This window comes from Topomyia yanbarensis, chromosome 3 (assembly GCF_030247195.1).
Source record: "Topomyia yanbarensis strain Yona2022 chromosome 3, ASM3024719v1, whole genome shotgun sequence".
NCBI classification, from domain to species: Eukaryota; Metazoa; Arthropoda; class Insecta; order Diptera; family Culicidae; genus Topomyia; species Topomyia yanbarensis.
The window spans coordinates 277,001,362-277,017,023 of record NC_080672.1 but is presented as its reverse complement, the minus strand read 5'-3'; the positions used below and the strand labels follow the sequence as shown (position 1 = coordinate 277,017,023).

The following is a 15,662-nucleotide window of genomic DNA, read 5'->3' as shown; positions in this document are numbered from 1 at the left end:
CCGTTTTTTAGTATATAGAAAAATGCATAGGGTGGTTCGTAATTTACCGATACGTATGTATGAAGAACCAAAAATCCGGATACGCAATTGCATTACTACAGGGCAGTTACATATCAAATGATATAAAGTTCCGCAATCGGATTCACAAAGATCACACGAATAATACTCAGCACGTTGAATAGTAGCCATAGTGTCATCAGCTTTCATCGCACTAGGAACACCATCCCTTTCGATTATAATATTTCTGGAAATCAGCTACAACGTGTTGACTACATCAAAGACCTTGGAGTAATACTGGATCATACGCTAACTTACCATCGTCACTTCTCTACTACAATCGACAAGGCCGATCCACAACTGGGATTCATGTTTAAGATATCCAACGAATTTCGTGATAATTTGTGTTTTAAAGCTCTTTACTGTTCATTAGTGAGTTCGATGCTAGAATTTGGCAATGTCGTTTGGAATCCTTACCATGCTGTTTGGATCAATAGGATCGAAGGCGTTCAGAGACGGTTTGTCAGGTACGCTCTGAGTTTCTTGCCATGGAGTGATCCGCAACACCTGCCGCCGTATGAAGACCGCTGTCGTTTGTTAGGCTTGCACACCATTGTTGAAAGGAGAATGACATCACATGCAGTCTTTGTGGCCAAAATACTACTGGATGAATACGATGTACCTGACCTACTAGCACAAATGCACTTCTATACGCCAAGTGCACAAGAAAGTGCTTCTTGTTTCAGAAACATATGGTGGTTTTATATTCAAGAGTTTCTCTAGAGCAGCAGTAGGTGTCCAGAACGCACCACTCATCGCCATCAAGACCGTCCTCTGAATATAGCTTATCTTTGATTGGATTTCCATGACTTTTTCCTTCTGCCACCAAACAAGGCACCCGTATGCCAATATTGGTCTAGCAATTGTTTTGAAGATCCACTAAATGTACTTAGGATTGAGTCCCCAAGATTTGCCGAAAGCCTGTCTGAGTCAATACTTACTCCAACGTACTTAATTTGATCAGCGACAATAATTTCAGAGTCAAAGAACTGCAACGGACGAGCTCCAGTTGTAAGCCTTCGTTGCCTGAAAAGCCCCATTGATGTTTTATTTGAATTAACTGATAGTCCAATATGAAGAAACCATTGCTCAACAACACACAAGGCTTGTAGCATCGAATCAAAAAGTGTAACTTGAGGACATCCGCAGACACTCCGTTTCCTTATCTTTATTTATCTTAACGATGAGCACAGACGCCGGTTGCTAAGGATTGCGTGTATCCAGTTCGTGATATATGAAGGTACTCCATGACCTCATGCGGATGCTACTTCCAAAATGGATTCGAAAGACACATTGTCAAAAGCACCTTCAATATCAAGAACAAGTCTTAAACTTGACTGCTTTGCGAAAAGCTTTTTCAATGTTGTAGACAGCATTGTGTAACAGGGTGATAGTAGACTTTTCCCGCTGCTATGCTTGTTTCCTTGCATGCAGCGGGTGTTCACTCAAGCTAACATCCCAAATGTAGTGGTCAATAAAACATTCCGCTGATTTGAGAAGGAAAGAGGTCGGACCAATCGGTCTACAGCTCTTTACCTTTCCCGCCACGCTTATGAAATAAAACCTGCTGCAAAGCTACAAGTAAGTACTTTTTCACAATATGTTTATGGTATTCATATTCTTTTTGAAGTAGCACTCCCATCTTTTCCCTACGGCTTATTCGGAGCTAAACTTGCAATCGTCTATTTGATCGATTCGGTTGTCACAAGTCTACAAGCATAGGCCCAAGAATCAGAACTACCTAAAAAGAACTCAGTGGCTGTCGTCAGTCATTGCTCCATACAGCCTGGAAGATGCCTGTCAAAAAGACAGTTGAGTACTACATCTTCGGCGGATGAGTATTCATCAGTGGCAGTTCTAATGAAACTGAAATGAAAGTCTTTCGATTTTGAAAGTGACTAATTTAATCTAGTAGTCTTGTTAAGACTTGAGAAATTTGAGGAATTCCACGGAGACCCGTCCGAAAATCTTTAAACTCCTGTTCGATCATCTTAGCTTCCGATGAAACATTACTCGTTTCACCGGCATGGAACACTAAACATTTTCCACAGTCAATAAGATTATTTGAAATCAATGGTTATTTTTCAAAAGAGCGTAGACGGTTCTACGTGCATTAATTTCAAATATTTTTTAATCCATTACAGTATTTTATACAGCAAAACTATCTGAGAACATATAACAGGGTATGTATATTTCTGTACGAAAAAATATTTACTGAAAAAAATATTGCGTACTTTTTTACAAAAATGAAAATTTATGTTAAAAATTTAAATTGCAAAAAACCCATTTATTTAAATTTCATCAACAAAAATCTAAAGAGAAAAGAAACATTTTGAATGTGATTGCATGATAGAGAACATATCGGTAAAAGTTTTTCTAACAATAACTTTATACAGGATGTTTGGTTCATGGTTAAGAGCCTCTCGAGGGGTTATTGACTGTAATATTTGGAGAAAAAAATCGTTCTACACATACCATCAATTTTCAATCATTACAAAGTTATTGAACTTTTTGTGTTAAAAACTTATTTGTCTTAAAATACCTCTAACTCAAAAAGTATACTTTGTATTTAAAATATTTTAGGTCCACTGGGAAGGTGAGAAAATTTCACATTGAGTGATGCCTTCACATGTTTCAGCTAATGAAATTAAGTAGCCTTTTCAAAGTAATTTATTGAAAATTAGACAATTTTAATCGATTTTTCGGTCATTTCTTGAAAATCATAATAGCCTAACCTCATCATTTTAATAATTCAGATTGTTAGTCTTGAAGAGCTGCATAATTCGTTCTTTGACATGATACACTTACCTTTTCTCATTTTCATGAGTTTGGGTTATTCAACTTGGATATTTTTATCTCATTTTCACTAATACCAGCTCTAATCGAAAAAGTATAGCACTTATTGTCCTTTTTTATTCGAAAACTAGGAAAATTTTACAGAGAAAAATGTATTAATACCCTTCAATTAAGTGATTTTAGTATCGTTTTTATCACATCGTTTCATATGCAAAAATAACGATTATGAACCCACTACATTTGTGGCGGGGTCATGCTGTGTTAACTATTAAATAGCAGCAAAATGAAAAGAGATATAGACAAAGTGTCAAATAAAAAGTTATAGAGAACATTAAGGGGCATCAAATGAACAATAGTAACGATAAGTTTTGTTTATTAATAATTAGAATAATTAAAAAACTCTCCAAAACACAAATTTTGAGTTATTTCGTTAGTTAAAAATCATTTAGTATACTTAACTAAAAGATATTAATACATGAACTGATAAGACATTTTCTCAGCTTTCCGATGAAATCTTGTAAATAACGATATAAAGCATATTTTTTAGATTAGAGTCTTTTAAGCACTTGCAAGTCGGGTACAGGAAAAGTATAGTAATGAAATTACAAAGAAATGAGAAGAGATATGAATATGACGTCCAAGAACAAATTATGAATTGTCCTAAAACCCAACTTTTGGATAATAGATATTGCTATAATCATACTTCATTATTTCGAGAAAATTAGCAAAAACCTCCTGAAAAACACTAACTTGTAACTACTTTACAGCTAAAAGGTAATTAAAACTAATTAATTAAAAGATATGAGAACACCATTCAATAGGAAATTTTCTCACCTTTCGAACGGAATTGAAAGATTTAAAATACAAAGTATACTTTTAAAGTTAGAGGTGTTTTAAGACAAATATGTTTTTTACACAAAAAGTTCAATAACTCTGTAACGGTTGAGATTTGATGGTATGTGTATTTTTTCTCCAAATATGACAGTCTATCACCCCCTGAGAGATTCTTAACCATGAAACAAACACCCTGTATATGTTTTTAAATGTCATACTGACTGACATACAAAACTGCAATTTTATTACAGAATATAATTCTAAGTATCATTTAAAAACAAAATGCATTTAACAACAATCTTCCAAAATGCGATTGTTGTCGAGATATTTGGAATTTTTTACAACAAAAACAATTAAATCGTGTAATTAAGCCCTTTTTGAAAGTTATTCGCATTACCCCATCATAAAATGTCAACAATGTAATGTGATAAACATTTTAAAGACGTGAAAGAAACTTTTTCGGTGTATTTGGATCTTGGAGAAACTTTCAAAAAAAAGTTTTCCTAACAACAAGTTTTGACATATTTTTATAATTCATACTATTTGCAGTCAAAAATACAATTTTATTTTTGATTATGATTCTAAACGCCATTTTAAATCAAAATGCTTACATCAAAAAATTTCTTAAATGTAGTAGTTCTCGAGATATTTTAAATTTTTTTAAGCAGCACAATTATTTTGTTTTATCATGACATTTTCATAAGTCATTCGCGTTTCTCCTTCAACAACAATAGATTTTTCTAAAGCCCCATAACATTTCCTGCAACTTTCCCTTTGACATATTGTAAACCATTTGAAAGCTATACGAAAACAATCAAAATATTATTCAACCATAGGGTCTGATGATTAAACCAAATACAAATACATGTTTGTATTTGTTTAAGGTTGGACAGAGAAAGGGCAAAATTCGCAAACGAAAAAAGCAGTTTTTATCCACCCCGTATGTCAGATCTTCACAAAAATCAATCAGCAGTACTGTAACAACATTCTACATACGCTGATTGATTTTAATGAAGATCTGACATACGGTGTGAATAAAAACTGCTTTTTTCGTTTGCGAATTTTGCGCATTCTCTGTCCAACCTTAAACTATATAGTTGAACGTCTATCCCATATATCCAAAAAAGGATCGTAGCAGTCATCGACGGCACACGCGAGTTGTTTTCGCTCCCGTCGGAAATTTTCTTGTCCGAGGTGCTACAATTGCGGAAAGTGTGTTGTTATTTCCGGTAAAGTTAAATACCGGTAGTTTGATGTATCGAATCCGTTTACACTGCAGTTGGAGGATCAGTGTTTCCGCGAAGTGAGATTAAATAGGAATCGGTGACGAGTAGTGGGTGAACTGTACAGCAAGAAGTAGAAGTCTTACGACGATTTCATCGTTTGAAGCTGCGCCAGTATATCGGAATCGCGTGATTTTAAGGCCATTCAAAGATACGACCCATTCAAATGAATGACATTAAGCAGCGTGGGGAAAGGTAGGCGTTCGGTATATAGGTGAGCTCATTTCACGCATATTTTAGATTTTTCCACATCCATCAAAATTCGTATTCAATGACCTGACAGTTTACACTTTTTGGTACAGTTTACACTTTTTAAATTGTAGTTTCTGAGACTATAGCCGTATTAGAATGTAGCGACTATAGGTATACTGGTACCCGTTATTGCCTTAGAATCCACCAAAGGCAATTTGCCCTTTTGTTAGATTGAATATAGCAAAACTAAATGAAATTCTTTGAAAACTGGAAGTGATAATAATTGCACACATTTTACGAGGAACAGTACTACCATGCAGTAATGAGCGACCGAGTGTAGAGGTCGGAGGGACAGAGTTGTTTCGTAGGAGAAGCTTTGATGATATTGGAGCATGGGAGCATTTTTCATGATATTCTTTAACTTATTGTTTGGGCAGGGATGGTTCATCAGGACATCATACGAACTGTGTCATGGATTAAAGTTTGTGGATCCCCTGGCTCTAGTCAGAAAACACTGCACTGAATTCCTAATTCTCCGGAACTATGTAATTATTGTTAATATTTCTATCTGTTATTGCACGGTAAGTTTGACGCGCTCTACTCACACAAAGTATCAGATAGTGCCTTAACGACTATTACAAATACTACTATTCAAACATCTGCATTTTATTATTGGAACGGGATTCTTTATCCCTGTAGATTGCGCAAAAGAACTTCTGTTTATGGATCCAACCCTGTGTGGCCCTTCATACATCGATAATTTGAAAGTCGTTTGCTAGCAACATTTGGTTTTGCTATTAAAAACAATTGTAGTCATTGGCGTTGCCCTTGGTAGGTTCATTATTTCCAAATTATATCCTAGTACTGGAACATTGCTCCAGATATCCGGATTACCGAAAACCAGATAGATTCATCCGTTTCATTTTCACAGAATCGAAAGGTAATGAGTTTTTCAATCCAAAGCATTCAAAATTGTGCAAATCAGCTGAAAAATGGCATGTGCATTAGTTAAATTGGCATGTTCCCGGGTACCCTTGTCGACCTGTTTGTTTTAGTTGGACACACAACTGTTAATATAGAGAAATTTAGTTCAATGGTCTAAATTTAATGGATTAATGCTCAATGGCAAAAAGATACAAACCAATATTTTCCTTAAATCATCCGCGTCACAATCTGCTGTTATTGACAATGGTTTGCCATTATCAGTAGCAGAGGTCTCAGTCGCATTCTCTGATCAAGTTGCAAAATTGGACCTAATATTCGATTCACAGTAAACAGGGAAAAGTTGAATTAAGCCATTATTTAAGAAAAAAATATTACATTTGTTGCTTTAAAAACTTTTGTTTTATTTTTTGTTGCTCCAAACACTACACTTTGTTTGTTTGTTTTTGCTGCTTCAAAAACTACACTTTTTTGGAAAAAGGATTTAGCCTTTACCGTTGTTACAAAGGTATGTTCACAATTTGTCAAAGTATGATTATATATCATTCTTTGTCGTGCCCAAGTTCACTACCACTGGCAATACTACGAGCTAGCCACTTAACCTAACGTCACTGAAACATGTGAAGAATGCATTGAAATTCCCATAACAAGACATGTGTCGTTGCATGTGATATATATGCATTCGGCGAACAACACATCATGCTGAAAATTGTTGAAACCCTTGTAAACCCGAATAAACTACTATTAAAAGCATTTTGAATCCATTGTGCCGTATATGCGTTTCGATCTTGCGGGAGCCCGATGCAATGCAATGCGAAGAACGTTGGACTACGACATAAAGTGCACTGTGTGCCATAGACGGGACGGCTGAATAGAGGACTCTTCTGCTGCTGCAATACAACCATCCAACTATCGTGCGGTTTGCGTTCAGCCTAGAGGTCATTTAGCGTCACACGTGTTCAACATTCCCACTATAGTCGGCATACCGTACACCGTGAGCTGATCCGATACTATCCTTCACTAAGCAAGAATAATCTTGTTTGTTGCACTTTCAACCAGCAACCAGAATTGTTTGGACAATGATTGTTATCGCATTTGACGGTTTAATGACCTTTCTTAAAATATAATATGAATAGCCTATCAGGATACCGTAGCTTGTTCTGACGCAATAAAGGGTAAAAATATCTTTAGCCTCTCAAGGATACAATTTTAAACGAAATGGCAACGATGCCAATTTCATGTGCGTTAAAAGCTGGTAGGTTGACAAACATTTCATGATTAATTGTTTGTTAAGATAATCGGATAAAAGATGAAATACGAAAGTCCTCAATTATATAAGATAATCTGTTCTACGAAAACAATCTTTCACGGAGAACCAGACCGACACACAAACAATATCACGACCGCTGCGCTTCAATCAAATAGCTAAATTTGTATAAATTACCTTCTTCTTCCTCTTTCTCTATACCAGGAAAGTGCAGGTACTGCCCCGGGTCCACCCAGCACCGGTGCGTCACAACAGATACAAAATTGCTCCCCCGCAAGCCGACCTACGCATGCGAAGGAATACTCCTTCCTCGATATAGAGCTAAAGTACGGAATTTTGCAGGTAAGCTGTTTATGTCTTTCAACGAATTATTTTCAGTTTACAACTGATTCTGGATAAACGATTATTTGACTGAATACGTTCTTACCCTATTGAACAAAAGAGCGGATCCAAGAAGAACGAAAAAGCTATTATGTCTTGAAACCAAATAATCCTTATCAAATGAGCAAGGGCGGATCCAGGAAAAAAATCGGTGGGAAACATTGTACAATTGTAACATGTAAAAACCTCAACTAATAAAAATTAGTAAAAATTGCGGTTTGACAATATTTTGAGTTTGAAACTAATTTAAAATTGAAACTAAATTAAAGTTTCTTAAACTGTATTACGTGGGAGTGGTCGAGCAACTATTGCAGACAGCTCCAAGGAGTCGAAGACGGGCCTGAATGACAAGGGAGTATTTCCATTTTTTTTTCTTGTTGACCATTGTTATTAGTCGTAGGGTAATTTCGGAAGAGATGCCGAGTAGGGGTAAGATGCTGCACACTCTGTAGCTCGTATATGGGGTTTTGTGCGGTAATGGGTTATTGTGAGTTTGTTTTTCGAGGCGTTACAACACTGGATATGTAAAATAATTTTTATTAATGGCTCACGAAGGTTTTATTAATGAAAATATGCGACCAGCTGCTGATGTTCTAGAGAGAATCAACCATGACAATGGAACCAGACTTAGATATAAACCTGCTGTCAGGAGTCTAAGGTTACATCTGAGAGTTTCATTTTAAGCTCATAACTTCTATAACGTATAACCATCTTTTTGTTTCACTTGTTTCCTTTCTGTCAGTCATCAACTGAACAAAATAACCATTCTGCCTCGCTTCAATCTATTTATACTTAAATACTAACACTAGAAAATAATAACATATATTTTTTTCTCGAAATAATCTTCTAAGGACAATGAAAGTTTAAAGCACAGGTGCATGCTAATGCTGATTTTATTTTTGGATCGCGGTCGCTCTAGATTCGCTCTGAACTATCATTTTAATATGGCTTTTGTAAATATTAGAGCGAACCTAAAGCGACTCGGATCTAAAACCGATGTCAGCATTCGTTTGGAGCAGAGCGAGTAAAGGCGCTTTAACCTAGGCTTAATGAGCCAGGGCAAGGTGTAAATACCTCTGTCCCATCCCGAAGGACCAAAGGAGTGACATTAACCTTCTTAGCAAAGTCACTCCCAACGTTTTATCCTAACCCACTATAAACTGAAACGGTTGGTACGGTTGTCCTCGTTTCTTCCTCATTTATGTTTCAAAACGATTCGTTGGTTGAATTGTTCATTAAATGAATAATTCAATTGCCGTATAATATTGAAACATCTTCAAACCGCCGGAAAATGAGCGAATGAGTTTATCATGGTATCCTTTTTGTGATCGCTGGCTTGCTGTCGCAATTCCAAAACACGAAAACAAGTCTGTCGTACTTCTTTGCCGCTTTCTTTTGAAATTAAGTTTATATTTTGACGCTTTCATTGATTTCAACGAAATTAAAATATTATCACCTTCTCCGGTGAGAAGGAAAAAATCAAATAAACTTTATCCGGAACATTTATTCTCACGCTATTTGTGGAGACGGAGAATATTGCGACCCATCTAATCTCGGAAAAGTTGGACATTGGATAAGCCTCTTCTCGCGTGAGTGAGAGAGAATTACAATGCCTGCACTGAACCTTATCAAATGAACAATGATGTTCTAGATCCTAATAGTTTTCTTATATCTACTGCTGGCTTGTCGCAGCTGGACATATATGACATTTCATGGAATAGTGCATGAAACATAAATGGTTCTACCAATAATACTCTACCTTTTGAAAAATCGTGAAAATTTCATTACCATGTTGCATGAAATTGAAAATGATTAGGTATACATCAAAATATCATAAGCTTACAAGTTAGATTTTAGGTTAAGTACTGGGGATCATGAACTAGTTCACAAACCTATGTATAATATTTCATGATTTTGTGGAATATTTTACGTGCACGAATGGTCAGTCGTGATTATAGTACTAGAAATCATGAACCAGTTCACAAATACATGAAAAATATTTGATGATTTCGTGAACTATTTCACGAGCGCGAATGGTATGTCGTGACTACTATACTACTTACCGTAATAGATCTAAATACTAGTCGCAGTGGTTCGTCTCCAACAAAAAAGTGTGCTAGGAATCATGAACCAGTTCACGAATGGTTTTGGATTCAGTTACTCACAAATAGGCGGAACTTTTCGTGAAAAATAGAAATGTTTATTTAAAATGAGTAAAAAAATCCTCTTAATTGAAAATTTATCTCGAAAACTCAACGTAGGGGGTAGGTAATTTTTCATAGAGTGTGTACGCAAAGTTTAAAAGAAATCGGTTAAGTAGTTTTTGAATGTCAGGTAACAACGCAAATCATATTTTTCCAGAGACGATGTACTTCAGCTTCATCACCGAGTCGTTTGTCGATATTTTTGCATAGAAAAATTACAGCATGTTATTGAAATGATGTACTATAATGTACAAAAGTTTTGATCAATTCGCTTCACGCAAAGTTCTAAAAAAAATCGTATAAAAGTGTTTTTTTGTCACGTTGAAACAACATCATAAGTCAACCTTTGGTTTTATGAATAAGAGAAATTGAACATAATTATAAAAGCCATGATTGTTTTTCATGGTCCTGTTTTCGAAATGTGGTTGTTCCAGAATTCATGGCACTGTATTCACGATTTTGGGAACATTTTTTTCGTTATGATTAGCATAGGTGCGTCTTTTTAGCGGTGGCTAAAAATATACGATATTCTTATAAAGATTTCTATATTTTGTGCAGTGTACTGCCCATAAAAGCATAAGAGCCCAATATGGATTTTTGTCGAAATTGAGTTATCTGTTGGATTGTATTCTGTATCACCACTGAATCACATTGCACAAATCAGATTACCAGGTTTGTTTAGAAAATATCGAGAAAAAATACCAAACATGATTGTCCCATCCATAAGGCTAAATGAAAATATAAATCTTTAACAGCGTTTTTCTCGGCTTTCTGTTTTTCCATATCGGACTCTTATGCTTTTATGGGCAGTGTACGCTTCATCAAAGAAACCAAACACGACGTTAGCGACAAATGTAGGTATTTCCATTTTCATCTTTATTCTTCTATTCATCATATTGACATTGATGCCACAACTGTGGTAAAGTGTCAAAAAAAACTGGTGTAGAGAAAAAGAATAGGCTTCGTTTGAGAAAGTTGTTTTTGTTAATGCCGATATCAAAATATGATATCGATGTGCTGTGAATATGATTTTAGCCTTTTCTCGGGAAATTAGATGCTCCTAGATTCTGCACACACAGGTTTGTCGATTTAACTCCATGTCGCAGCCATGCGAAAAAAAATTAATTATATCTTTGATTACGAAGTCCCGCGAAGCCATGCATTTATGTTTCCCTCTTCACAACGAAGCTCGTGCGTGCTACACCATTCCCATCCCAATCAGAATCATGAACAGAAACGTGACCTACTCCGGTGTATGAAGAAGTGTTTTCCATCATTTCATGTACGATGAAATGGATAAACGATGCTGTGATACACGTTGGAAATAGGCAAGTAAGGATGACGCTGCGTACTCCCAACCGTAAACCATTACGGGAATGAGAAAAGAAATTGTCGTCGATTCAACTGGGTGATCCGTGTGAAACGCGTTGGAAAAGTTTTACCTCTTCCAGCTGGGGCACGGTAGTCGTGGTGCTAACGAGCTACAAGAATCAACATTTTGCTTATCAGGTGTAGTCAGTGAGGGGCTTGGTAAATTTTATTCCTTGATAATGTCTAATATACACATAAAGTATCAAAACTTTTGTCTCTGAGAGCGGAAAGGTTGCTGTTGTAAAGCATATGGCTAAAGATTGGGACAAAGACTAATTTTGTTAGAATTTACGCAAAATTTCATTGAAAAGCCAACAACTAATTAATTTGGTATCTGGTACCTTAAGCGATCTGAATGAAAGCTGAATATGAATAACCCTCCTATTATAACCAGTTAGTTTAGAATACAAATTTAATACATTGAACATTCAACATTTAATCACGATTCAACAATATATTCATATATCGCTTCAACTTCTCCCCCTCGAACACAGATCACAGAGGCCCTATCTTTTCTGCACTATTCCGGCCAACTGATACACCGGAATGTGTGTCCCTCGTCGATCCTAATCACGAAGAAGGGCACATGGAAGCTGGCTGGGTTTGAATTCACCGAACGAGTCAATGAAACCGACGCAACCGACCCGGTTCCCTGCCAGTCCTGGTCGACGAGGACATCGAAAATGGTGCAGCCCAATCTGGATTACATGGGTAAGTGCAGCAGTTCAATTAACCATTAAATACGGCTGATTACTGTGCGGATTAAATGTATTATCTTGGTTTCGTCCTTTCTCAGCACCAGAAAACCAGATAAACTCGAACTGCAGCATACTAAGCGATATGTTTTCACTCGGTATGGTGATATGTGCCATTTTTAATCACGGGAGACCGTTGATACAATCGGGGAATTCGCCACCTACGTATCTGAAACAAATGGAAATGGTGAGTACTAGCTATGGCCAAAATGAGCTATTAGTGATGCGTCCTGTGTGATCTAGCTTCCGTACGGCAGTGAATTTTAAGCCTTTTTCATTTGATGTACCCTTTTTCATAGTCCTGAAATCACAAAAAGAATTTCAATAGAATGAACACCACGCATTTTGCCTTTCGCTTATAAAGAAAAGCTGATGCAATCACTCTAAACATCAACTTTAGATTTAGAACAGATTTTGCATAGCGACACGATGTCGAATCAGACCAAAACATCGAGAAATTACAGTCGGCAGGCAACGTTTTGAAGCCACTCTTCGTTGCAATTTCCATGCCCTGGTTCATAATTCCGGTATGACATAAATCTGACTTCATTTGTCGCAACTGCCGACTTTTTGCCAGATTTTGTCCTGGGCAATTTCAAATTGTTTGCTTGTTTAAATTTTTTGACTATATCAAATTTATCACTGGTGATAAATGAAAGGCACCTTCGAAACCGTGATGTTTACTACCACGAGTCGTTTCTATACGAAGAAATTTTACCAAATCTACAGTATATGAACATTACATGTTAACCCGCAGCTGCCCAACCCCGTCGTTAAACGAGGTTCAGAAGAATCGCTATAAATGTATTATACATGTGCTGTGTTGTCAACACCACTAAAACCTCTTCAAAACATTCCCACCTATCATGCAAACGCATTGTCTGCTTGTTGAAATCATTATATCAAATGATATATGAGTTGAAAGCTGGAAATTTGTGGGAAATGAAAAAAAAAAAAAATTTGCGTGTGATAGTACCATTCAATTGGAAAATTTTCACACATCTTAAAGTTATCAAAAAAAAAATCATTAGAAAGTTACTTTACAGTAGTACTTCACCGCAGAATTGAAATTTGGTCGAGTGCTAACTTGAAACTACACTTACTAGCTGAAGAACTTAACCCTCCAAAAGGAGGTGTTGGGCAGCTGGGCGAAAAACAATTTGCGCCTCCAAGTACTTCTCACTTTAACTCTTAGGGTGGAAGTTTTCCGTGACTTAACTTTTTGTCGGTCCCTACAGCATTAGTCATTAAATTGACTTTACGCTTGTCCGGACATGCCGCAGACTCAGGTGATTCGCATTTAATGCCAAAAGATCCTGAGTCCTGCGTCGCAGAAGACAAAGAGTTAAGTAGCCAGGAAACTCTAAGCTTGTCCATTGACCCTACTCCACGCTTTTCTAAACTTTCTTACTTCAAATCCTTCTCTTCCTTGAGTACTAGCTAGCTTTGGGTAACATAGAACTGATCCCTGCTTTGGCGATCTCGTAAACCATTCGTCGTATGTGCGGAACACTTCCAGGAAGGATTTGTAGTGATCAGTAGCATCGTAGCATTAGCCTTCTAACTGTTCCGTACACTAATGGGATTTTCGATTGATTGACACCGGTGTAGTGGATTGCACTGGTTTTGCACTTTCTAGCAGAAGTGTCAATGGAACATACCCAGTTTTTTGCACTTCTGCTAGAAAGTGCAAAAACGGTGCAGTTTCAGTGCACTCCACTACACCGGTGTCAATCAATCGAAAACCCCATAAGAACCGGCTGTGAAATCTGTCGAAACAGAAGCTCAAGTTTAAAAACGGAATGATAGTATCAAGGCTTTTTTTACTTTTAGATACGGTTCCAAGAGGCACTGCATATACACAATACCGAGCGCCATATTAAACTTCACAGTTACTCAGAATACATGAGGGTACTGTAGCATTCTCTAGATGCCATCCCTTTTGAGACATCCTTAGACCGATTCCATAGAACATTGTAGAGGAAATATATCCGAAGAGCGCAACTCATATACAACATTTGCACCTGAATATTACTGACTAATGTATGTCAAATTACACCAAATCGACGATCAATGAATAATAAGTATTTTAAATTATCCGAAAAGTTGCGAAACGGGAATTGTGGAATCGGATTCTTCAGACCCCCTGTTTGTGTGAATATTACTGTCATGCGCCACCTGAAATTACATCAACGCGACGATTAACATTTTTGTGGACACACTAAGATCGAGTGTGGGAATTTCTGAACCCGGTTATTCGAGTCAACAATTCTTGATTAATATTCCCGATTGATCATTATCTTTCCATTTCAAGGCGAGTATATCTGTCGCTTCAAACACCAGATAAGATGAACTTGACGTCTGTCTCGATCCAATAGGATCACCTGTACAATATACTGGAAATCTGAAACTGAGGTCACAGACATCCATAGGTATGTGTGCACTCACAAACTAGACATGTTTCCGCGATGTGCATCCCAGCAAAAACCATCTCGAACGTTTCAGCGAGAAAAAAATATTGTTAATTGCACGCCTTTTGGCGGGTTACATGATTTGAGGTTTAACTGAAAAACCAGTAACTTTCGTAAACCAGCAATATGATTTTCGGTTTTCTCATTATAAAAACACGCTACTTAAGTTTTTTGAAGTTAAACGAAAATTTGATTTTATGCCTGGCTAAATATTTTTCAAGCCAAATCTAATAATGCGAAGGTACTTTCTCGATATTTTTAAAATCTGGGATTGCAATAGGTACTATATTCGTGGTTAATTTAAACAATTTACACATCTAGAAAATCACCCAGTTTTTATTTGAAGAGTATTAATACTGCAGATTATTTATATAATAGAAATCTTTAAAAACCATATTTTTTCGGCAGCTGCGTCTGACCTTGTACTTGCGAATGACTTCATCGGTGTCCTCGTCGTAGCCAGAGTGTGGAATTGAAGTTGTTCGATTCGGCTCACGTAACTGCTTATCTGTGAGACGATCACTAGTAACCTACAGTACCACCAAACGGCTATCTATCGTTCCCGCAGGCGTATGTTTTATGTTGATGTCCGTATTTTTTTAAAAACAAAAATATCGAAAAGCCAACAAAAATTCGTGTTCAGCCACTTTACATTTTGTTACATTGATTAAATGTACTGTACCGAGGACGAAAGACAAAGTGTTTTCGCGGAACGAAACGAAAAAAAAAGAAAAAAAAAATGTGAGTTAAATCAAACATTGCCCGCGAAATGCATGTTTTTGCCTTTGTATATTTCCTACCAAAGCATGCTAATATAACATCGTACGAAACTTTTTTTTCCAAATTGATGAACAAATTTTATCTGAACTTCCAGCCGAGGTTAAAGTTCACATTTACGGAGACTGTAACCAACGAAACGCAGATTTTATTCCGAACTCTGAAAATTAACATAATTTAATCCCAGTCGTGGAAGAAAACGAAACATTGCAGTAAATTTTCGACAAAACTGATAACATAAGATTAACTTAAAGAAATCACGTAACAAATCGGCAGAATTGCTATCTTGACTTTTTATTTACAAACATTCAGGAAGACTGGTGTGTATCTGA

The 15,662-nt window shown here is 36.6% G+C and overlaps 1 protein-coding gene across 1 annotated transcript in view; it reads left to right on the top strand.

The window, feature by feature from the left end:
• LOC131693369 (SCY1-like protein 2) overlaps window positions 1-15,662 on the top strand; it is a 302,979-nt gene that overhangs the window by 168,859 nt on the left and 118,458 nt on the right. Inside the window, exons 6-8 of the mRNA XM_058981132.1 lie at window positions 7,576-7,713; window positions 11,822-12,038; window positions 12,124-12,269. Coding sequence (XP_058837115.1) covers window positions 7,576-7,713; window positions 11,822-12,038; window positions 12,124-12,269 — 501 coding nt within the window. The remainder of the gene's footprint in view (window positions 1-7,575; window positions 7,714-11,821; window positions 12,039-12,123; window positions 12,270-15,662) is intronic.